The 24,176-nt window shown below is 38.6% G+C and overlaps 1 protein-coding gene across 5 annotated transcripts in view; it reads left to right on the forward strand.

Moving 5' to 3' along the window:
• The window catches only part of DMD (dystrophin), a 2,360,554-nt gene that overhangs the window by 889,449 nt on the left and 1,446,929 nt on the right, over window positions 1-24,176 (forward strand). For 4 of the 5 annotated variants that reach the window (XM_066250305.1, XM_066250306.1, XM_066250308.1 and 1 more), the window contains exon 30: window positions 19,730-19,891. In XM_066250305.1, the coding sequence (XP_066106402.1) occupies window positions 19,730-19,891 (162 nt within the window). Of the gene's footprint in view, window positions 1-19,441; window positions 19,629-19,729; window positions 19,892-24,176 lie in introns of those variants that run through there. The other variant, XM_066250309.1, reaches the window with a different exon arrangement.

The following is a 24,176-nucleotide window of genomic DNA, read 5'->3' on the forward strand; positions in this document are numbered from 1 at the left end:
AAATATATATCAAATATCTTGGCCTCTGTCTGTAAATAGGTTATTATCATTAAGAGGTAATATTAAACCTACACTCTAGAGCAGGGGTCCCCAAACTTTTTACACAGAGGGCCAGTTCACTGTCCCTCAGACCGTTGGAGGGCCGCCACATACAGTGCTCCTCTCACTGACCACCAATGAAAGAGGTGGCCCTTCAGGAAGTGCGGTGGGGGGCCGGATAAATGGCCTCAGGGGGCTGCATGTGGCCCGCGGGCCGTAGTTTGGGGACGCTTAATCTGTCTTTTCTGTTATACCTTATAAATGTAATTTTTAGCAAAAATATTTGACCAATGAGTATAGATCTATATATTAAATTACTGATCGATTACTCCTATAGACCCAGATTTTTGATATGTCTAATTTTAATGAGAGGTCTATAAATACAGTTAGCTGTATTGAAAGAGTAAAATATGAGCTGCTGAATTTTCTATAAATTGCTAGAGTTAGTGATCTCAGAATCAGCTAAGTTCTCATATTTAACTTTCCTCTTGGCATATAAATTTCTTAAAATAATTTTTACCTCTCCTCTTGCTAAGTTGTTTCTCTATGAAAAGCAGAACCGAGTACTTGAAAGCGTAGTCTCCACCAGCTGGATGCGTTGGCTCAGTGCCCACTCATTCCTGTAGCCATTCATTGCTGATCCATGTCTTGTTCAGTTGTTGGAGGGGCAACTGTGAGATTCACTTCAGGAAACAAAAGAAGTGAGCAGCTGCAGAGCCGAAGTAGTAAATGTAAATGATTCTTCAAGAAGTTGGATGACAGGAAATGGTAACTATGTGACTGGATGGAGGGGACAGCGAAAGCTATGGCAGTGACCATTTTGCAATTTGCAAATGTATCAGATCCACAGTTGTGCACCCTCCGCTTATGCTACATGTTATATCAATTACACATCAATAAAGCTGGAATAAAGAGTTAGCATGCCTTTGAAAATGAAAATTCAGAAAAGTTTGGTGATGAAAAGAGAAGGGCCAGTAATGAGTAATAGGATAGAGAAGATGTTTCATTGACTTTCAGGACAGCAAAAAATTAAGCACATTTGTAATCTGAGGGAAGATCCAATGGAGATCCATACTTACTATGTGAGAACAAGATTTCACAGAAGAAGAGATATGAGCAAAAACGGAAGGCTGGAGGTTGAAAAGAGGAAGTTGAAAGAATACAAAGATGTTTTAAGAGTAGCAAAGCTGAGAAAATGGACTCATGAAATCCATGCCATTTTTAGTTGTATAGGATGGCTGGCATGGAAAGCGGACTGAGAGAGGAGAGAACTGGCGCCTTTGAGGAAGTGAGAGAGGAAAGCATTGGGAACGGGAGCTCTTCTACTGTATAGATCACTTTAAAATAAGCAGAAGTCTGCGAACAATATTGGAGATTCAATAGTCGTCTGTAAAACGGTTTGCAATGGAAACAGTTAAGCGAATCTCTCCAACAGTTTTGGGGTGTTTTTTTTTTTTTGCAAAATAATCACTTTTTTTCACATCCACACACAAATAAACACATGGAAAATCAAAAGAGAAGGGAGTTTTATTTCCATTTTCTTCAGTTAGTAACTCCAGGATGTATTTGATTATATTTAGCAACAACTAAGAAACTGGTCTTTAGAGTCTTATTCTCCAATTATACTCACAGTTGCAAGTCATTCATTGGTATTCCCTTTTCCTCCAGCAGGATGTTACCGTGTCCTGGCGCCTCTAATTTGAATTTCATGTTTTTAAAAATTTATTTCTTTAACTTACCCAATTTGCTTTGAATTCTTATTTCAATCTTGTAGCTATTGGCCGTTTCCCCCAGGTTATTGTAGTCAGGGTCAGCTCCTTAACTTCCGGTGCTCACTGCAGGAAGAAAATGCAGATGGCTCCTTCAAAAGTTAAGAATTTCAAGAGCGACAGGAGAGCACTAAACCGAGCAGGGCCGTTCTGAGCATGGAGACTCAAGTTGCACACCCGTGATGTCAGCCCTGTTTGTTGTTTTATATAGTTGGCTAATTTTACACCTAAAAATTGCTTTTGAAATTGTTCAGGAGTTACAGAACTTCATCATGTTTCTGAAGAGCATCACTGTTGAACAAGATTTCATTGGCTATGATCAACCAATAAGTGCTTTACTATTTTGAAAAGTGGAGTTTTAATCTAATTCTCAGAGTGTTAATAATGGATGTAGCCCCTAGGATTTTATTTTCTCATGTTTTGAATTAGGAACTTTTTAACCTTACAGTGGAAGAAAGGATTTTGGATATCTCGAATCGTGACCTTCCTAGGTTGAATGCTCTGTGATGAAACTGGTGTCTTTATATACAACTCCACTGCAAGCGCACTGTTGTGCCAAACATCTGTGTTCAAGGTGACTTCATTTTTGACCTGCGTAGTGGACTATGGAACTTGGGCTCATAGTAATTTTAATTGAATAATTGGACAAGAGTGACCACATTTTGAGTGGGAAAAAGTCACCAGTGTGGTATTTGCACACAGGGGACAAACCAATAGGCTAACCCTCTTTAATGTTAGAAAAATAGAAAATGTCATTTTTTCTTTTAATTTTTAAATTATAAAATAGTTTTTATCCTCAATTTACTGTACCTTCTTTTGTTGTCTCAGAATGATATCATTCTTTTCCTATTATCAGTTATGTGAGTTACTTTGATTCTTCTTGCTAATAATATTTTCCCATGCATCTTTTATTTTGAGTATAATTATCCTGTTTTATAACTGCAGGAACTAAAATAGTATGTAACCTTTGTAAGAAAAGGGGCGATAGTAAATGCATTTAATTCTTATTTTTAATAATCATGAATCATGCCAATTTACTTGTTTAATTTGTAAGTAGTAATTTCATCATTATCTTTAAATATAATTTAGCCTACTTCAATAAATGGCCATTTGCACTGACATTTGTGAAATGTTTTATAAGACAGTAGTTAAACTTTTCTTGTCTGAAGATCTAACAAATATAACATATTATCACTTTTTGGTTTGGACACAAAGGGACACACCAACACACACATACCGCATGTATGTTTGTGTGTATATGAGCATGTGTATCTATATATTCCAACTTAATGCCTAATTAATATTTAAGTATTATGTATTCATGCTGGGCAAATTGTCTATGCTTTGGGAAAGAATTAAAATATTTATGAACAGGTATGAATATATCCATTTAGAGATTTCTTGCCCTTAAATTTCTTATAATTTGGTGGTTGAACTCTGGCCTCTAAACATGGAATAGCAAAAGAGAAAATTAATATATAAATGAGAAATATCTCATATTAAGGCCTAAAAACTAATCAATTATAAAATAAATTAGTAGTGTGGATTGGTAAATTAACATTTTAGGAATGAGTTTTTGGATAGAGGTTTCAACTTTTTTTTTATTATTTATATGCCTTTTTATTACAATTCCTGAAGTTTTTTGTTTGTTTGCTCATTTTAATGAAACTTTATATAAATTTCACTTACAATTTGTCATATTTACAACTGATATGTAATTCCTGTAACACAAATGCTCTTTTCAAGGTAATAGTTCATTTGTCTCGTCCGTCTTGCTTTACCACTCTGGGTTCTTTTAAACTGATTTCCTTTGCAAGCTACTTTATATATTCTTGGGCTTGAATGATCAAAACTGTTATTGAATATTCAGGCAAATCCACACTAAAGTTACTTGTCAACTTTTGTTTTAAAAGACAGACAAATGGAAGAAGGAACATTAAAGCACATTTCTTTGCAATATATTCTATTCTCTCTGAGCAACTCATGTGAAATGAGGATTGAAAATATTTTTGCAGTCAATCAGGCTATTTTTTAAGCCGTAGAATGTATATTTTCATTAGGAAGTTAACACTGAAAATATCAAATAAAATCAGAGAATCGCTTTACTGCTGCTGCCTTACCAAATTGTGCCAGGTTTTCTGATCTGCACTGAGAAATGGCCAGTTCAGTAACACTCTGCCTTTCCCTCTTTGTTTCTTAGGAGTTCAGTACATCACAATTTCTAGCTGTTATTTAGTTCCTATTTAAGGCATTATTTCTTTCAAATTCCACTCTTGCTAATTCTTTTCAAATCTGGCTAATCATCAATATCACAGATGGAAGGTTATAAGAACCTGAATCTATACTTATTCCCTTCTAACTCCCTTAGAAATGATTATTTCATAGGACTTGATTGATTCTGGAAACAGTGTTTTAAAAAGCGTCCCTCGATTCTGGTGATTATTCAGGTTTGGGAGCTCTGACCCCTACCTTGACCCGAGGGTGAATTGTTTAAGGCGGTCCAGCTTACTCGTGTGCCTGTGTTTCAGATTCCTTCCTGGTTTGGACCATTAATTATTCATGTCCTTCCACAGCTCATCAGTGCTGAGTGATCTCTGTATTCCAGAGATGAGGCTCATTTTCAATTCATGATCAATTAAACCAAACAGGAGGAAAAGTGATTCTCTTTGAAACCATAGTTTCGTGATGGAGCAGAACAAGCACTTTCTAGAAAATCACTGCAAACTTTTGATGGCATAGAAAATGCATCGTTGTGGCCCGACCAGGTGGTGGCGCAGTGGATAGAGCATTGGACTGGGGCATGGGGCACCCAGGTTCAAAAACTGTAGGTTGCTGCCTTGAGCATGGGCTCATCCGGCTTGAGCGGGGTGGGGGTCACTGGCTTGAACATGGGATCATGGACATGAGCCCATGGTTGCTGGCTTGAGCCCAAAGGTTACTGGCTTTGAAGCCCAAGGTCACTGGCTTGAGCAAGGGGTCACTCACTCTGTTGTAGCACCCCGATCAAGACACATATGAGAAAGCAATCAATGAACAACTAAGGTGCTGCAACGAAGAATTGATGCTTCTCATCTCTCTCCCTTCCTTTCTGTCCCTATCTGTTCCCTTCTCTCCCTCTTTCTCTCTCTCTGTCTCTGTGTAAAAAAAAAAAAAAAAAAAAAAAGTCACTGTGTCCCCCAGTATGCTACCTCTCTCGCCCTCCTGGACCATAGTCTAGACGGAACAGCCATTCCCTGTGGGAGTAGTTTGGACGACACTTAACTCTCCTGTATGGCTGTGGTAGACATTGTCCTTACCTAATCTTCAGCTATATCTGACTTTTGACAAGTCCAGCAGTCCTACCAGGTAGGGCGCATCCCTGAGACATGTTTGCTCCTCTCCTGCTCCAAACAGCTCCCAGAAAATGGGTTTCATCTACACATGATGAAAAGATTCTACTGTGCGGAGGAGATAGAAGAGAGAGGAAGTTAGGAAAGTTTCTATTTCAGATAGCTTACTAGTTCATAAGAGCATTCAGTGAAGACTCAGGTCCCTCACAAGGAATTGAATGTACTGCACCATCTTGCCAGTGTTTCTCTGTGTCCCAGGCTCACATCAACACACATGAATCTTCTTCCTACTCCCAGCCTCCTGCTCAAAAACTGTACAGCATATTTGGCAAGGAAAAGCAGCTGCTCCCTACCTGTTGTTCCCGCTGTTCAAGATGCACATCCCAGCCAAATGAGTCCTTTCAGAGCCAAAGACACTAGCAGGAATTTCTTGCTACAAATCTGTAATCTTGTCTTTCTTATGTACTTGGAGAACCAAAGATTTGCAAGCCTTGTAATAGCTTAGGACAAAATAGTACAGCTCTTTATTGAGCTAGACCTGAGGAACTGTTCAGTAGAGTGCAGATAAGTAGGGTGTCAGGACGGTACAAACACACTCTTCTTGCACTTCAACTTATTTATTTGTTTTTGTATATATTTTCCTTCTTTTTCCAAGTGAAAGGAGCGGAGATAGAGAGACAGACTTCCGCATGCGCCGCAACCAGGATCCACCAGGCAAACCCCATCGAGGGCTGATGCTCTGCCCATCTTGGGCCATGCTTGCAACTGAGCTATTTTTAGTGCCTGAGGTAAAGGCTCCACAGAGCCATACTTAGTGCCTGGGCCAATGCACTTGAAATAATTGAGCCATGGCTGTGGGAGAAGAAAAGAGAGAGAGTGTGAGAGAGAGAGAGAAAGAGAGAGAGAGAATAGGAAAGAGAAGCAGATGGTCACGTCTCTTGTGTGCCATGACCAGTAATCACACCTGGGACATCCACATACTGGGCCAGTGCTCTACCACTAAGCCAACTGGCCAGGGCTATGAAGAGAATGACAAAGGGTCAGCCATTCCAGACGTCCTAGGAAAGAGGCGTATTTATTTTTTCTAGTTTCTCAGGTGCCACTTCTAATTGGCACCTACCTGAGTATAATTTAACGTCACTGAGGACTGATTGGCCACAGAGGCCAACAAAGTCACTAGCATTTTATTTCAAGGGAAACTGGATACTGGCTATAGTCCATTATCTGCCTACCTCACAGTAAAAGTAGTCCAGTAGAGATCCGTAATGCACATCAGAAAGGCACCATTTTGGGTTTTTGAGGCTGTGTTCGCGACTGCCTGACTGAAGCCTGGAGACTCTTCTTATCCATAGCCAGTGCTTACGGCCATCCTGAGCTGCCCTGCTCTGTGCTTCCCATTCAACGTGTGAAGCCCAAGAGGCCAGAGTCGGTGTGTCCAGCCCTTCGCCCAGGGCTCGGAATTTCTGGGGAGACTGAGTGACCGGTACCCTCGACTCTGATTCTGTCTCATTAGTCTGCATTGGGAGACATTTCCATAATATTTAAATGATTTACAATATTAATAAATTCTCCATCGCCTGAACTTTATAGTGTCTCATGTGATGAGTACCTGTGTAATCAGAGATCACCTCTGCGACAGGGCAGAGAAATTCCGCTGAGCAAGGGCGTTCTGAGGTTCCTTTGGGAAGGCTGGGGTAAGATGAACTCCGTAGGCTCTTTCCGGCCTTACTTTATTATACTTCCATCTCGTTCTTTCTGAAGCTGCAATAATGCATCAGTTTGCTCCTGTAAGGGCAGAAGACCAATTTCATTTGTCCACCATGAAGATGAATACCTGCAGTAAAGATCCAGAAATGTCTTTGATATAGTACTGTACAGCTCATTGACCGTTCTATCAATGCTTTATTCAAAAATGATGGCTGTCTGATGTCAAGTTCCATTGATATAGTGATTCCCCAATATCACTTCAAGAATGCTTCCCTCAGGGGTCACAGAGGAACTTCAGTGACCTGCAAAGAACTAAAAGAGACGAAGTTCCAACTGACAATGACACCGGTGGTTTTAACATTTATAATCTTTTCCGGTAAAGGGAATTATAGAGAGCTCTATGTGTGTGGTTTTGGCGTTTTTCTGCCCAGTGAGCTTCAAGCAGATGACATTAACAAAAATAAACCTACAAGGCCCTTGTAAATAACATAACATTCTTCTTTCACATTTAAACAATATGTATATGAGCACATGTGGACATCTGTATAATTGTTTATAGCCTATATTTCTATCAAGTACATTAATAAATATGCCACAAAAGCCAGTGTGCTTCCCACAGAAGTTTTATCTAGAGTGTAAACCAACCATTTTTATGTACTTGGTATTCTTGTCCAGGAATACAGTGAGGGACCTCTTTCCTTTAGGAAATATGGGACATACTAGTTTGAAAACAGACCAACAAAAATCAACAGAGCGAGATGTTTGCTGGTTGCTAAGACTGTGAGCTGTTGAAAATCATTCTTCTTTGTTCATTATAATCACCATTTAATTCGCTTTGCAACATACTAGCTTTATTCTTCTTAAAAATCATTTCCTCAGCTATCTAAAAACATGTCTGACCATCTAGAAAGGTTATATGCAACTTTATTTTATTTTTTAAATATTTTATTTATCCATTTTAGAGAGAGTGGGGGAGCAGGAAGTATTAACTCCCATATGTGCCTTAACCAGGCAAGCCTGGGGTTTCGAACCAGCGACCTCAGGAGTTCACGTCAATGCTTTATCCACTGTGTCACTACAGGTCAGGCAGGTTATATGCACCTTCTTGTGGCTCGATCATTTTTCTTCTACCATACGACATCATGAAAGATGACATGTTTCTCTCCCATCGACCCCGAAGAGGTCTGAGTCCACCGGGAGGCCCAGGATGTCCCTCAGATGTTAGTTTCTCTGAAGACGTCCTCTTGCCAATTTTAAACAACTAAAAGTTGGGAGAACCTTTTTCTGAGACAAACATTCCTCCAGATGCTTAAACAATTCCTGACATTTTCATGGCATTGCCTCCTTAAAGACCTTAAAATTATGCCTCAGAAATATGAATTGGTTGTTCACTGATTATCAGGAGTCAAAGCATTTCCCTGGATAACAGCAACAGTCCACATCTGGAACATCTGTAAAACATGTGCAATTTGCTGGCTGTAGTACTACGACAAAGATACGGACATATCTTTATAAGCCTTCTAATAATTCTCGATTTCCAATCTGTTTCCTAGGTCCTTCATTATCTTTTCATGTTGTGTAGTTTGAGCCAGATTGGTCACAGACATGAAATGATTTTGTTTCAGGCAGATGGTCAGTTCATATTTCTTACTGGCACCCTGAATACATTCTACTGTTTTTCGCTCTGTGTGGCATTAAAAGTTAATTCCAGTTTGCTTCAGCTTAAAATTTCCATCTCATATTCAGTTGGTCTTCTCTCATTTCCAGCGTAAGCTGAAACTGTGCACGAGGTGACTTGCACTGAAAGGGAACAGTGATCAGCTCTCTCCCTATACCTCCACTGTCTTTATTTACGCCACCACCTGGGCCATATTGTTCTTTATTACCCTGACAGAAAGGGCTAGTCATCTCCTATTAAGTGGCATCTTCATGGTGTTTAAGTATTTTATATAACAAGGACACAAAACGTTCTCTTTCTTTGCAAGGCAAGTCTGGCTTTTTAATAGGTTTATTGAAGTTCTTTCCTTCTATTTCTTTAACAACAAAAACATGCTCTGTAAACATACCGTAAAACTGCTTTATCCTGCCCAGATTGGTTGATCAGTGGATAGAGCATCAGCCTGGCGTGCATATGTTCTGGGTTTGATCCCCTGTCAAGGCCCACATGAGAAATAACCATCTGCTTCTCTTCCCCTCCCTCTCCTCTCTGTCTTCCCCTCTCATAGCCAATGGCTTGTTTGTTCTGAGCATCAGCCTCAGGTGCTGAGGATAGCCTGGTTGGTTCCAGTGTCGGCCCCAGCTTGGGGAGGCCGGTGGATCCCATTTGGAGCACATGCAGGAATCTGTCCCTCTATCTCCCTTCTTCTCACTTAGAACAAAACACAACAAAAACTCCACTTTATCTTATTCTGCGAGCAGTTTCCCTGCTTGACAGGTCAAACATTACTGCCTTCTTCAGTGTCTATCTGACCTATGGAAACATTTTTGCCACACTAAACATTTGGGAAATATAGGCTGGCCCTTCTCTTCACTATACCATCATTTCCAGTTTTGTTTTTTACACCTAAGTAGGAATGGAAAGCAAATAAAGTATTCAGCTGCATAAGCAGAGTCCAAGGTGGTAATTAGATGTCATCGCCATGTGCAGTGGACTCCCAGACTCTGGGAGTGATGACCTTGGAGTCCACCTCCAACTCTCCTGCCCCAAGCAGCAAAGTGCCACCTTTTTTTGTGTGTTTGTGACAGAGACAGAGAGAAAGAGAGAGGGACAGATAGAGACAAACAGGAAAGGAGAGAGATGAGAAGCATTAACTCTTTGTTGTGGCACCTTAGTTGTTCATTGGCTGCTTTCTCATATGTGCCTTGACAGGGTGGGGGGTGGGGCTACAGCAGATCGAGTGACCCCCTTGCTCAAGCTAGCAACCTTGGACTCAAAGCTGTGTTCAAACCAGATGAACCCATGCTCAAGCCGCAACTTCGGGGTTTCAAACCTGGGTCCTCTGCGTCCCAGTTCGATGCTCTATCCACTGTGCCACCGCCAAGGCAAAGGTTCACCTTTTATTCCTCCTTGAGCAGTAAGCGGAAGAGGCAATCATACTATCCTCCTGGGCCATGAATTCAGCCTGACTTTTGTTTCCCAAATCTTCAGTGAGTTTTAGGATATGTGGAGTTGGTGGAGTAGTGAAGATTGAAGGGCCAGTTTGTCACCGCGTTTGTAATCCCTATTGAGAAAAGGCTTATTGTTTCCATTTCTTAGAATGAGAGGAACTTAGTATTCACTGTTTCCAGTTGAAGACTATAGCCAAAATTCTAAGATAATAAATTCTAGTATATTCATGACCATAATAATAGGAACTTCAGAATAGCTAAGTTAAAAAAAATAATTAGGGCCTGACCTGTGGTCGCACAGTTGATAAAGTGTTGACCTGAAATGCTGAGGTCACCGGTTCGAAACCCTGCACTTGCCTGGTCAAGGCGCATATGAGAGTTGATGCTTCCTGCTCCTCCCCCCTTCTCTCTCTCTCTCTCTCTCTCTCTCTCTCTCTCTCACTCTCACCTCTAAAAAAATGAATATATAAAAAATAATTAAAAATAATAATAATTAGGATAGGAGAAAACAGCTAATCACAAATGTTCTCAAATAAACCAACATAATTCAGTCAAATTGAATATTCTTATTGTTAACTGAACAAACTGATACCTTGTAGTAGGTTTCAAAGAAAAACTAAAAGGAGGTAGTTGCATCCGTTGCCCAGCAACTGACTTGAGACTCTGAACGTATTGCTCCTTGGTCGGGACAGTCTGTGACTGTCATGTAATACCAGCAGAGGTCCCCAAACTTTTTACACGGGGGGCCAGTTCACTGTCCCTCAGACCGTTGGAGGGCCGCCACATACAGTGCTCCTCTCACTGACTACCAGTGAAAGAGGTGCCCCTTCCGGGAGTGCGGGGAGGGGCTGGATAAATGGCCTCAGGGGGCCACATGCGGCCCGCGGGGCCGTAGTTTGGGGACGCCTGGTTAGAGTCTTCTCACGGCTCTCCATGTGAGTTTCTGAAGGCCAACAGCAGTAAGGTTTGGGTTGGGCACATTTCATACATTACTCCCACACCTGGCCACTGTTTATAAGAAAAATGCTCCTTACTGCTCTACCTGGTGCAAAGTAATGGCAGTCAAAGAAAGTTTGGCCAATCGGCGTTTCTCCAAGCAGAAATGTTAAGAATTCGTAGATGCTTTCCTTTATTTGAATCAGAATTAGGGAAATGGTTTTCTTCAGCTCATTCACTAAAATAATTAAAAGAAATGAAGCTTCATTTTAACTTTGGCTAAAATGAAACATTTTGGAAACATTTTTTGGGACAGGGAAGCAGTGCTGGGAATCCAAACATTGGGCCCGCACAATACTCGCTCACAGTACTTAGAAACAAACAAAAATATGCAAATAAATAAGTGCAATTACTTACTACAAGGTGAACATGGAAACTGTTCTGTTTTTTTTTAATCAACCCTCAACATTTATTTTTCTTTTCTTATTTTCTAGAAATATTAATAAATATATTTAAAGCACATGTAGATAATTTGTCTGCACAAAGAGCTGAAAGTTTTTATTGAATTGAAGCAAAATAGTCAAGAATCTTCCATTCTTAAGAAAATCCATCATCTGGACTTCTGAGAAGCCAGATATCTTGAAAATTCCAGCTCAATAAAAAGAATTTTCTTTTTTCTTTTCTTTTTCCTTTCTTTTCCTTTCCTTTCCTTTCTTTCCCTTTCCCTTTCCCTTTCCCTTTCCCTTTCCCTTTCCCTTTTCCTTTCCTTTCCTTTCTTTTCCCCTCCCCTCCACTCCCTTCCCCTCTCCTCCCCTCCCCTCCCCTCCTCTCCTCTCCCCTTACCTCCCTTCCTCTCTCCTCCCCTCCCCTCCTTTCCTTTACTTTCTTTTCCTTTCCCCTCCCCTCCCCTCCCCTCCCCTCCTCTCCCCTTACCTCCCTTCCTCTCTCTTCCCCTCCCCTCCTTTCCTTTCCTTTCTTTTCCTTTCCCCTCCCCTCCCCTCTTCTTCTCTCCCCTCCCCTCCCCTCCCATCCCCTCCCCTCCTTTCCTTTCCTTTCTTTTCCTTTCCCCTTCCCTCCCCTCCTCATCTCTCCCCTCCCCTCCCCTCCCCTCCCCTGTCCCTCCCCTCCTTTCCTTTCCTTTTTTTTTTTTTTACTTTAGGACCAGAGGAAGGATAAATTCTGCAATGCTAAAAACCTGGATCTATTGAGTAATTTTAAAAGAAAAACTGAGGGGCCCTGATGCCCAGTTCATAGTAGTAGGAAACCAAGGAATAGTTCTTACATAATTGTATAAAGACAAAGGTTTGTGAACGAGGCTGAGAAGTCAAAGTACCTCTTTGTACACTTCTGTGTCCCATTCCGTAAGATCTCTATCACCCCGGCCCCCTCCACAAGGGGGCCCCAGCAAAGAGACGCCTGGCGTGGACCTCTTTCCAACATTTACACCCCGTTGGTCCTTCACGATCGGATCTCAGGCATCAAAACTCTCTTTTCTTCCCTCTCCACCCCCTAAAGCAAATAAAGTAAAACAAGAACACTTGTTAAAGAAGAATCCAACAAAAGGACAACATTTCTCCCATTCCTACTTCTGGGTTCCACACCTATTGGAAGGAAGTTATTTTTTATGATCTTAAACTAACTTGCTATATTGTGACTTAACTTTCTGAGGACTATTTTATTATCTTAGTAAACTTTTTGTAACCTGTAAATACATATCTTTGATTTGTGGAGTGTGTGACTAAGGGGAATGGCAGTCAGGGTAGGATGAGGAATTTGGGACAGAAGCACTTTTCGGGCATTGTTTTTATTTTTAATTTTTAATTTATTGTGTTGACATGGTTTCAATTGTCCCACCCAATGTAACACCCTCTAACCCCCCCGCATCGTGCCATCCATGCACCATGCAAAGTCTCTTTCCATCTCTATTTCTTTTTCTGTATTTTTCTGAAGTTGAAAACAGGGAGGCAGTCAGACAGATTCCCGTATGCGCCCAACCGGGATCCACCCGGCACGCCCACCAGGGGGCGATGCTCTGTTGCGACCAGAGCCACTCTAGCACCTGAGGCAGAGGCCATGGAGCCATCCTCAGCGCCTGGGCAAACTTTGCTCCAATGGAGCCTTGGCTGCGGGAGGGGAAGAGAGAGACAGAGAGGAAGGAGAGGGGGAGGGGTGGAGAAGCAGATGGGCGCTTCTCCTGTGTGCCCTGGCCGGGAATTGAACCCAGGGCTCCTGTATGCCAGGCCGACGCTCTACCACTGAGCCAACCAGCCAGGGCTCCATCTCTATTTCACCCCTTTTTCCCTCAATCCCCCCTTTCCCTCTGGGAATTGCTACCCTGTCATCTGTATCCGTGTGTTTAACTTACACATGTAGATTGTTTTCTTCTTTATTTTGTTGGATGAAAACTGTTGTACTCTACTAGATTTTTTTCTTGTTTTGTGGCAGTCTTTCTGTAGTGATAGAGTATGTTTAACATTTAATTCTTCAAAATATGATATGCTTAAATAAGTAAGTGCTGCTGGCTAGAAAGCTTAACTGTAAGGAGCATACATCTTTATAATAATTATCTCAGAAAATCCTATTTTAATAGTGAAAACAACTGCATTCCTAATGAGCTTAAGTATCACCTCTTCAATGAAAAAAGTATTATTAATAACATTTATAAGTATGGCAACTATGTGTATCTCTGTTAATAAATGATGATTTATACAAAGTTATTGGCATAATTTGTCTATTTTTTTTTCTATTTATAAGCTAGTATTTTAAAATATTTATTTTGGTTCAAATTTTAAGTTTTTATTTCACATAGAAAATGTATTGACCCAGAAAAACAAGAAAAAAATATTCTTCCACAGTTTCTCAGACATGTTGCACTCTGACTTACGTGTTTGTAATATTGAGATACATGGGTTAATAATTTATTTAAAATATAGGAATGTAAGGAACAATCAATGCACTTTGAAGACAACTTTCCTTTGCCAACAAAAATCATTAAACTTTTAATTTTATATTGCAGAACACTTTGAGCAAAAAATAGTAATAAATGTATTTTCATATATGTTGATTTTTTTTTTCTTAGTTTTCTTTCGATTTTCTCTGAAAACCAAATTTGAAATTTTCTTTCATTATGTGTTTTCCTGATAACTATGACTAGCATTCGGTTGTTTACATTGATATTTTGTTACTGATTTTCAGTTTTTTAACGTCTTTCTAATCTCATCAGATGTGCTGTTTCCGTCTAGCTACATGATTCCTCACATTGCTGACGGATTAGCTAAAGACATGGAACAACATTTTAAAGCAAGAGTTGAGCAGTACTCAGGGACAGTGACAAAATTTCAATTACGGTTCAGGATTTTGAACTAACTTCATTCAATGAGAGCACAGGTCAAGTGGGCAGAGAGTTCTAGAAAATTCATGGGCCTAGAATCCCATCAGGGTCTGTGTAATGCGCTGTTTAGAAATAGAGGGCAGCTTATGCCATGACTAATTTAAAGGATTCTACAAGGTTGGATTGACATCAAGTTTTTTCACTCCCTGAGATAATCAAAGAATTTGTGTAAATCAGTCTCCTATTGACTAGCAGGCCAGGTGAAGAACCAACCCACCTAAGATCAATTCTGCCATTAACTCAGGCATTTTATTCTTTACAACCCATAGAATCTCAGGAATAGAAAAGTTAGGTTTCGAAAACTAATTTCAAGGCTAGGTAAGTAGTTTAACATTATGCTATACTGTATCCTATTCAAGTGTATTAAAATTCTACAGATGGTGCACAAAAGGGGATACTGTTTTTGCCTTTAGCCAGATAAAGGTCCAAAATTAAACAGCACCCAGGTAGCCAATTTCTACATTCTGCGATTAAAAGTTTTCTCTGACCACCTGTCACAATGGTGACATTTTATCATTAAAGATCCATTTGTCTGGAGAAACTCTGGGTAGGCTATAGACATTTTATTCTATGATACAGAGAGCTCTGATTATTGCCATGAGCAGTGTCATCTGAATTAATATGTGATGGAACTTCTGGTTGAAGTTTTGACAAAAAATAGGAAACTATATTTGATTTAGAGTACAGGGCAATGCCTTGTTCACCGATTTGGGTAGAATGTTTTAATAGAAATAAATTTTGCTCCAAATAATGTTCCATACTATTCTGAGACTTCTAATACTTAAATAATAACCAAACAAACAAACAAACAAAAACCCCCAGGAAGGTCTGTTCTCCAATGGATCTATCTTTAAGTAGTGGTGATCTTTATTTTTTTCTTCCCAATTTCTTGCAAATTTGTTTTTCTATTTTTGACTATTTCAACTCTTCTTTGTTTTCTTCATTTAAAATCCTCATTACTTTATTCATCTAGTTATAAAAGTATTGGCCTTTATACCAGGAACTGGTATTGGGCTATGAAAAAGACAGCCATAATCTCTATCCTCATTAGAGCTTTTACACTAAAATAGAGACAGATATCCAATAATTAATGGAAAATGACAATATGGTGTGATATATGGCAAGGCAGAAATACAAGGTCCAAGAAAGAACATAGGGTGTCATGGACAGCCCCCTAGAAAAGGAGGTAGCCACGTTTCTAGTGTAAGCCTCAAAGAATAAATGGAAATTAGCCAATAGAAGGAAGTTGGGGGTGAGATTGTTCTAGGAAAAGGGGCCAGCGTATTTAAGGGCAAGTATCAAGAGTGTCATACTATATATACCGGGAAATGGAAAATAAAATTCCTCTACAGCTGGAGCAAGGAGGAGAAGATGCCGGCAGAAGCTAAAAAGGGACTTTAAAACAATATTAAGGGTATGACTTTTATCATAAAGAAAAGAAAATCAGTAGAAGACTTTAAGCGGGAAGCTGTAACTTCATTTTGAAAGAACACTGTAGCTGCTTTGCAGATGGGTGGTGGTAGTGTGGGATGCCACCGAAGAGGCTAGGACCATATTTGAGACAAGAGGTGGTAATGACCTCACAATGCAGTAAAGAAAGTGGGAAGAGGGAGAAAGGAGGGAAGCAAGAAATACTAGGAGGTAGAAGAAAGAATTGGTGATTTATTGACTGATTAAATGAAAAATGATGAAGAATATGATAGAGGGAGAAAAATATCTAGAATTATGCCTAATAAAGGCAATGATTAATGGAAAATCCCTGAAATAGGGGGAAATGCAGAGAAGGAGGAAAATCAAGTTGGGGAGGTGGAAAATAAATCATTAGGGGACACAGTAGCACCAGATTTGGTAGAGTTGTATGTGTGTATATATATACACACATACACATATATATATGTATATATATGTGTATATGTGTATATATATACACACATACACATATATATATGTATATGTATATATATATATATATTTATATATATAAGGTCTACCAGAAAGTTCTGTCTGCTTTTGGAATAAAACAAAATACAAATTTTTCTTACCGTTAATAAACTTTATTAAATAATATAATTGCCGTTATTATTGATTTCTTGCCAGCGTGAGGGCAATTTGTATATCCCATTTTTGAAAAACGTTTTACCTTTTGATGTGAAAAATTGAACCAGTGCTTGTTTGATATCTTCTTCATTTTTGAATTTTTGCCCTTCAAAAAATTTTGTAAGGACAAAAACAAGTGATAGTCGGAGGGTGCTAAGTCCACGGAATATGGTGGATGCGACAGACATGTTTCTGTAGCATTTCTTCCTTATTGAAATTCGTAAAAATTACAGTGGCGTGAATGAACTTTATCAGTAGCCATGGGTACACTATCGCTTCACACATAAGACTAACGTGAATCAACTTTGTTTTAGTTAATTTGCTACGTCAGTATGTATACATTAAGTGATAAAAATAGAGAGGCTCACATGTGCCAAATAAACATGTGCTTACGTGTCGAAACTTGTTGTGATAGAAACGGACAGAACTTTCCGGTAAAATATATATATATGCCAGCTTATAGATCAAGGGGAAAATCAGTAGTGGAAATGTAAAGTCGGATGTTTTCAGCATATGAAGTTTCACTGAAACTAGTAGGATGTGTGGAAGACAATGTAAGGAAAGCGTAGGACAAAATCCTGGAGATGATTTACTTATTTATTTATTATTTTTTTAAGTGAGAGGATGGGAGACAGAGAAGCATACTCCTGCATGTGCCCCAATCAGCATCCACCTGGGAAGCCCCTTACTGGGGGGTGCTCTGCCCACTTGGGGATGTTGCTTGGCAACCAAGCTATTTTTAGCTCCTGGGGTGGGGGCTCCACAGAACCATTCTTAGTGCTTGGGGCCAACTCGCTTGAACCAATCGAGCCATGGTTGTGGGAGGGGAAGAGAAAGAGAGAGAAAGGGGAGGAAGCACATGGTCACTTCTCCTGTGTGCCCTGAGCAGGAATCAATCCCAGGACTTCCGCATGCCAGGCATGCCAGGCTGATGCTCTACTACTGAGCCAACTGGCCAGGGCCCAAAATCTTGGAGATTTATAACATAGGTATAAAGACTGGGAATGCACTCCCTACTCTGGCAGCATCACAAGAGTTTTGCTCCTTTGGCCCTTAGTCCAGATGCCTTTAACCTTATTCTTATTTCACTAACACCGTGTTCCCAAGTCAACTTTATTGAACTATAATGGCATCTCAACTACCTTTTAAGAGCCAACATTTGTATTCTTCATTCAATATATAATATCTTTTATTGAGATAACATTGGTTTATGGCAATATGTAAGTTTCAGGTCTGCAACAAATTTGACATCTGTATATATTACACTTTGCTCTCCAGCAAGTGTTCAGTTTCCAACTATCACCATATGATTAAATGCCTTTGTGAATTCCACCCATCCTCCACCCCACTTCCCCTCTGGTAACCACTAATCTGCAGTGTGCCTGTATGAGCTTTCTGTTGTGGTTTTGATTGTTTCTTCATTTGTCTGTTTCTATTTTTTTTTATATTCCACATATGAGTGAAATCATGGTATTTGTCATTTACCACCTGACTTCTTTTACTTGACCTAATACCCTTAAGGCCAATCCATGTTGTTGCAAACGGCAGGATTGTTCTATGTATATTACATGTGTGTGTGTATACACATACATACATATACCACTTCCTTATGCTTTCATCCATTAATAGACACTTAGGTTGTTTCCATATATTGCATATATTGGCTATTGTTAATGCTGCAGTAAACATAAATGTACACCTATCTTTTTTAGTTAGTGTTTCTGTATTCTTCAGATAAAACCCTGTAATAGAATTTCTGGATCATATGGTACTTCTATATTTTAATAGAGGGGTCTCCATACTACTTTTCACAGTGGCTATATAGCGCACATTCACACCAACAGTGCACGGGGACTCCCCTTCTTCCATGTCCTCATCAACACTTGTTTCTTGTCTTTTGGACGATTGCCGTTCTAACAGATGTGAACTGATGTTTCATTGTGGTTTTGAGCCACATTTCCTTCATAATTAGTGATATTGAATGTGCCTGATGCTTATCTGTATGTCTTCTTTGCAAAAATATTTATTTAGATTCTCTATTTTTTAATCAAGGTATTTGTTTTTGTTGTTGTTGAGGTGTATGAATTCTTTATATAATTTTGGATATTAACCTCTTAATGGATGTATGATTTGCAAATATCTTTTCCCATTTCGTAGGTGTATTTTCCACTCTTTTGCCAGTTTTCTTTACTGTGCAGAAGATTTTTAGTTTGTTATAGCTACACTTCTCTATTCTTCTTTTGTTTTCCTTGCTGTTGGAGTTGAATCCACAAAAACATCACAAAGATCGATGACAAGGGGCTTATTACTTGCTCTGTCTTCTTCTAAGTATCTTATGATTTCAGGTTTTTACATTCAAATTTTTAATCCTTTTTGAGTTAATGTTTGTGTAAGGTCTAATAGTGTTTATAGAATATAAAAATCAGGATCATTTTTTAAACCACAGTTCTAGTCTATGAGGAAGATAGTTTCATTGTATCACATAATCATGCCGATATATTATATAATAAGAGCAAATACTTGATACGATGAATAATAACCTAAGGAATTCCCGAAAAGTTGCCTATCTCATTCCTTAGTCTCATGACTACTCTTTTAAAGGTGAACAGATCTTGAAGAGACTCTGTGATCGGTTCGGCATGCTATTTATAATTGAAAAGTGTTAAATTATTCTAATCATACTTATAGGAACAATCAAGATTAATTGCAGCTATATTAGGATTACTTGTTATTTGTTCTGCTTCAGCAGCAACACAAATCCAATTGTACCAGCAATTTCCATAATCCAAATTGTGGGAAGAAAATGTAAGAGGGGGAAAAAGACCATGCAAAACCAGTTGAAGAAGTATTTAAAATAATTCCTAAACCTGACGTTTATTGAAAATTCCCTTTTGGCAAAGGAGCTGGTTCTGAACAGATTGTATATGTGTCTCACTGGCGGAAGTGGATTATCTATCTTGAATTGGATTGTGATGACGATGACCCTATTCTAAGTAAACCAAATCTCTTGAACTATATAATGAGATCAGGAGGAACATTCGGCCTGAGAACGACAGATTGCAGCAGCTAAGATGATTTCACTAATGTTTTCTCCTACCTCTTTCCTCGATGTACAATCTATTGTACTTTTGTCCTACACAGGTTCTTGGTCCTAGAATTCCGTGTGCTGTCCCTTTTTCTTTTCCTTATTTGTATTTGCGTAAGTAGAGCTGAATGAGTGGCAGGAAGCTGCGAAATCTGTCTTACAAAAAGGTGATGGTGGAAGAATCTAGAATCTTTCCTTACTCTGCAGCAGGACTGCAGAGAAATGATGAGGAAACACTGAACTGATTTCATTCTGATTTTTTCTTTAGGCTGTGAGGAGGCAAAAGTTGCTTGAACAGAGTATCCAGTCTGCCCAGGAGATCGAAAAATCCTTACACTTAATTCAGGAATCCCTCTCGTCCATTGACAAGCAGCTGGCAGCTTATATTGCCGACAAAGTGGACGCAGCTCAGATGCCTCAGGAAGCCCAGGCAAGTAGACTGCGAATGAGCTTCTGTTCTTTGGTTATTTATTATCTGAACAAGATACTGCCCGGTTTCTAACTTGGATTGTATTCAATTAGCTGTGCAGAGGGCGATTGGATTGAGTGCTTTGAATATGCAGAGGTAAGGGGAAAGAAGAAGCTCTAGATTAGCACTCTATGATGTATTTTTGAAAGGATGTAATAAAGGAATTTCAAATGGAGACGCCTAAAAGTCAGGAGGCACTGTCACACTGAAGCCTGCTGTTATCAATATTTTCTAACTACTATCCTTAAGCCATGGAAAAACCATAAGAATTTAAATGGTAAAGAAAATATTTTTAATGGTACTACTAAAAATGCAGCATCAAACAATTTCTTATCAACTCATCTTTTGTTGTCTTGGAATCACAAGTCATATGATCTCTATATTGTTCTATATTTAATGGGTTGCAAGCTGTTAATAAGAAGAACTTAGAGATACAAATTTGTATCCTATTACTAATAGTATTATATTTACTTGCATGCACACACATTCAACTCTACTCTATCGAATTATAAAATGTGTTAAAGCAGTTTTTCTAGAATGAGTTAAAATAGTATTGAAAGTCAATCTAAGTCAAATTTATACTGAGTAAAATTAGGCTTTATCTAAATTATCTTGCACTTTGGCAGGTATTTTTAAAATTCTGGCATTTTATTTTAGCTAATATTTAAGTGTACGTAGAGTATCATAGGTATTATTTATTTAAATATCTCAGATCTTTCTGTTATGAAGGTACTCTAGCTACTTTTCAAATCATAAGTGCCCATGATGAACTCTGTAACCAAGGATAACTCAGACCAATATGCTGTGATGTTCTTTCCCCACCCCAAAGTCCCTCTTTCCATTAATTGGGTAAAATGTTGGATTTATAGGCAATGTTTACGATGCAATTGCAGTGTAGTGAATCTCAGCTACCTTGGTACCCAGAGCATTTTATACACAAGAGCATGGGTTAGTTTACCCATATTGAGTTTGACCAAGAAAGTCCCTGAGATTGTAGAGCAGAGTACAGAAAGTTTTGATAGACTTAACAATCCTAGAGCAGAGGGCTTCCTCATTGACCATCGCAATTAGAGACGAAGGAAGTGAAGTGTAGAGTGAACCCTAATGATAAAATCCTCATGATATTTTTTTCACGTGAACAACTGTAAATGCTCTAATAAATAGGTGATAACAGCAAATGCACTTGAGAATTTTAACCTACCCAGTATATGCATTTCTTCACATTTAGAAAAAAATCCAGTCAAGTTACCTAGTTTCGACTATTCCTAAGACTTTCCCAACTTGAAGCACATAAACAATTTTATAGGCAGGCTTTAGAAAGAGGCATGATAGGAACGAAAAATTGTTACCAAACTAAGAACTACATGATTATACAGTAAAGGCAGGGTAGAACTGCTTGTGTTTAAAACTCTAGTGTCAAGAATTTGGAGGAATATTTGATTAAAGACAACTCAACTTTCCAAATGGAATTAAGGAAAATCCTGCGCAGTCTCAATAATAAATATTAACATTAGAAATGTGTACTCTAAAATATATAAAGAGCTGCTTTTTAAGCCTTGTAGAATAAAACTATGAGTAGCAAATCTGAGATAGGCATAAGTTATTACTGGCTCAGGAAGAAAAATGGGAGCTTTTAGGGGAAAAAAAATCCTGTTGAGCTGAAAAGCTCATGTTATGGGACCCTGAGTATTTTCTTTCATTTAGATATGAATGCAGAATTCTATAAACATGAATATAACGTACTAGTTTATAATTATATGAAGTATGTTATTTGTTTATTGAGTATAAGAAAGCAATAGTAAAACTATTAACTAGAAATTCAAAATACTTTAAATGAAAGCATGCAGCTAAATTAAGAAATCCCAAGCCTACTTGGAAAAAGAGATTTTTGAGTACTAACAAGCTCAAATACATTTTTCATGCATTTCTGGCTACACCTGCAATTTCAAGATACTTCTTGACTTAGAATTCCTGAAGTGGTAATATATAATATAGTCATCCCTCACCATATCACAGTTCACTTTTCGCAGTCTCACTGTACAGTGGATTTTTAAATTGTATATATCTAATTTTATATCGCGAATTTTTCACTATATCACGGGATTTTGCGGTACAGAGGTATTTTTATATATTTATTATTGTAATTATTTTTGCAGTAAAATAAGAAGAACAAGTATGGGCAAGGTTAATAACAGTATGGGATAAGAAATGATGACATCAGATCATTTACAGCAAAATGGTGGGATCTTGATAACATTATAAGGAGTGAAATAAGTAAATCAGAAAAAAACAAGAACTACATGATTCCATACATTGGTGGAACATAAAAATGAGACTAAGAGACATGGACAAGAGTGTGGTGGTTACCAAGGGTGGGGGGAGGGAGGACATGGGAGGGAGGGAGGGAGAGAGTTAGGGGGAGGGGGAGGGGCACAGAGAACTAGATAGAGGGTGGCGGAGGATAATCTGACTTTGGGCGAGGGGTTTGCAACATAATTTAATGACAAAATAACCTAGACATGTTTTCTTTGAATATATGTACCCTGATTTATTAATGTCATCCCATTACCATTAATAAAAATTTATTATAAAAAAAAAAAAAAGAAAAAAAAATAACAGTATGGGAAAGGTTTATAAGAGCGTGGGAGGGTTTATAAAGCCTTAATATATATATAAAGAATAAAATAAATATAAGGTCACTGCTTCGTGAATTTTTGCCTATTGTGGGGGTTCTTGAACCTAAGCCCCTCAATAGATGAAGGACCACTGTACTGATAAATGCCACCCCCTCCTGGAAACTATTGAAACATTTTTCTCCATGATTTTGTTTTAAGATGATGCTAAATGAATTGTTTTCTGGAATAGAGTTATCTAGTATGTTCTTAGATTTACTTCAAGCATTATATTTGTGGAAACTCAGTTTGAAACTCCCTTGAAGGAAACACGTAGAGAGTAGAGTTTGTCTGTGAAATAGGAATGTAAGCACAGTGTGTCAGACAAAGAACTGACAAAGAATTCCACCAAACTGACCTTTTTTAAAGTATAAACAATAGAGGCTATTTGTGATGCTTTGTATGAAAAAAATATGTTTCTTTAAATTTTCATAAAATCTTAATATTAATGAAAAGATTAGAGGACTTATCTTTCCCTTTTAGGAAATGTAGTACTTGTTTTAATACATCGCTGAGAAGCACGACAAAATAAATGACATTACAGTATTCGGTCATCTTATATTTGTGCTCAGATTTCCTGACACAAACTGGCCACATGGATTTGTGGGTGTCTGACTCCACCGTGTGGTATGCTGGCAGTTTTGCTACTAAATTTATATTTGTTAATAGAGCCTTCTTTTCTGCCTTTTAAGATTGTTGGAGCTTCTCAAGTGTAAAAACATGTTTCAATATTAAGGAAATGTATGTGATATATGTAACTTTCTGACAGGTATACTCTTAGTACATATAAAAGTAGTTGTCAATCAAGTTACTTCCCTGTGTTCCATTTGCATTTCTAACTCGAGAGCAGGAATGAGCTGCCCACTGCCTCGGTGTGTTAATCAATCAGTTATCTGTCATGATTAGAAGACCGAGTCTTTTGATTCTAAATTGGATTTAAAATATTTTACTTTTTTTTTTTTTATAATTTTATTTTTTTAATGGGGTGACATCAATAAATCAGGATACATATATTCAAAGATAACAAGTCCAGGTTATCTTGTCGTTCAATTATGTTGCATACCCACCACCCAAAGTCAGATTGTCCTCTGTCACCTTCTATCTTGTTTTCTTTGTGCCCCTCCCCACCTCCTATCCCTCTCCCATTCCCCCCTCCCCCCCGTAACCACCACACTCTTATCAATGTCTCTTAGTTTCAGTATTATGTCCCACCTACGTATGGAATAATACAGTTCCTGTTTTTTTCTGATTTACTTATTTCGCTTCGTATCATGTTATCAAGATCCCACCATTTTGCTGTAAATGTTCCGATGTCATCATTTCTTATGGCTGAGTAGTATTCCATAGTGTATATGTGCCACATCTTCTTTATCCAGTCATCTATTGATGGGCTTTTTGGTTGTTTCCATGTCCTGGCCACTGTGAACAATGCTGCAATAAACATGGGGCTGCATGTGTCTTTACGTATCAATGTTTCTGAGTTTTGGGGATATATACCCAGTAGAGGGATTGCTGGGTCATAAGGTAGTTCTATTTTCAGTTTTTTGAGGAACCACCATACTTTCTTCCATAAT

This window comes from Saccopteryx bilineata, chromosome X (assembly GCF_036850765.1).
Source record: "Saccopteryx bilineata isolate mSacBil1 chromosome X, mSacBil1_pri_phased_curated, whole genome shotgun sequence".
Lineage (NCBI taxonomy): Eukaryota > Metazoa > Chordata > Mammalia > Chiroptera > Emballonuridae > Saccopteryx > Saccopteryx bilineata.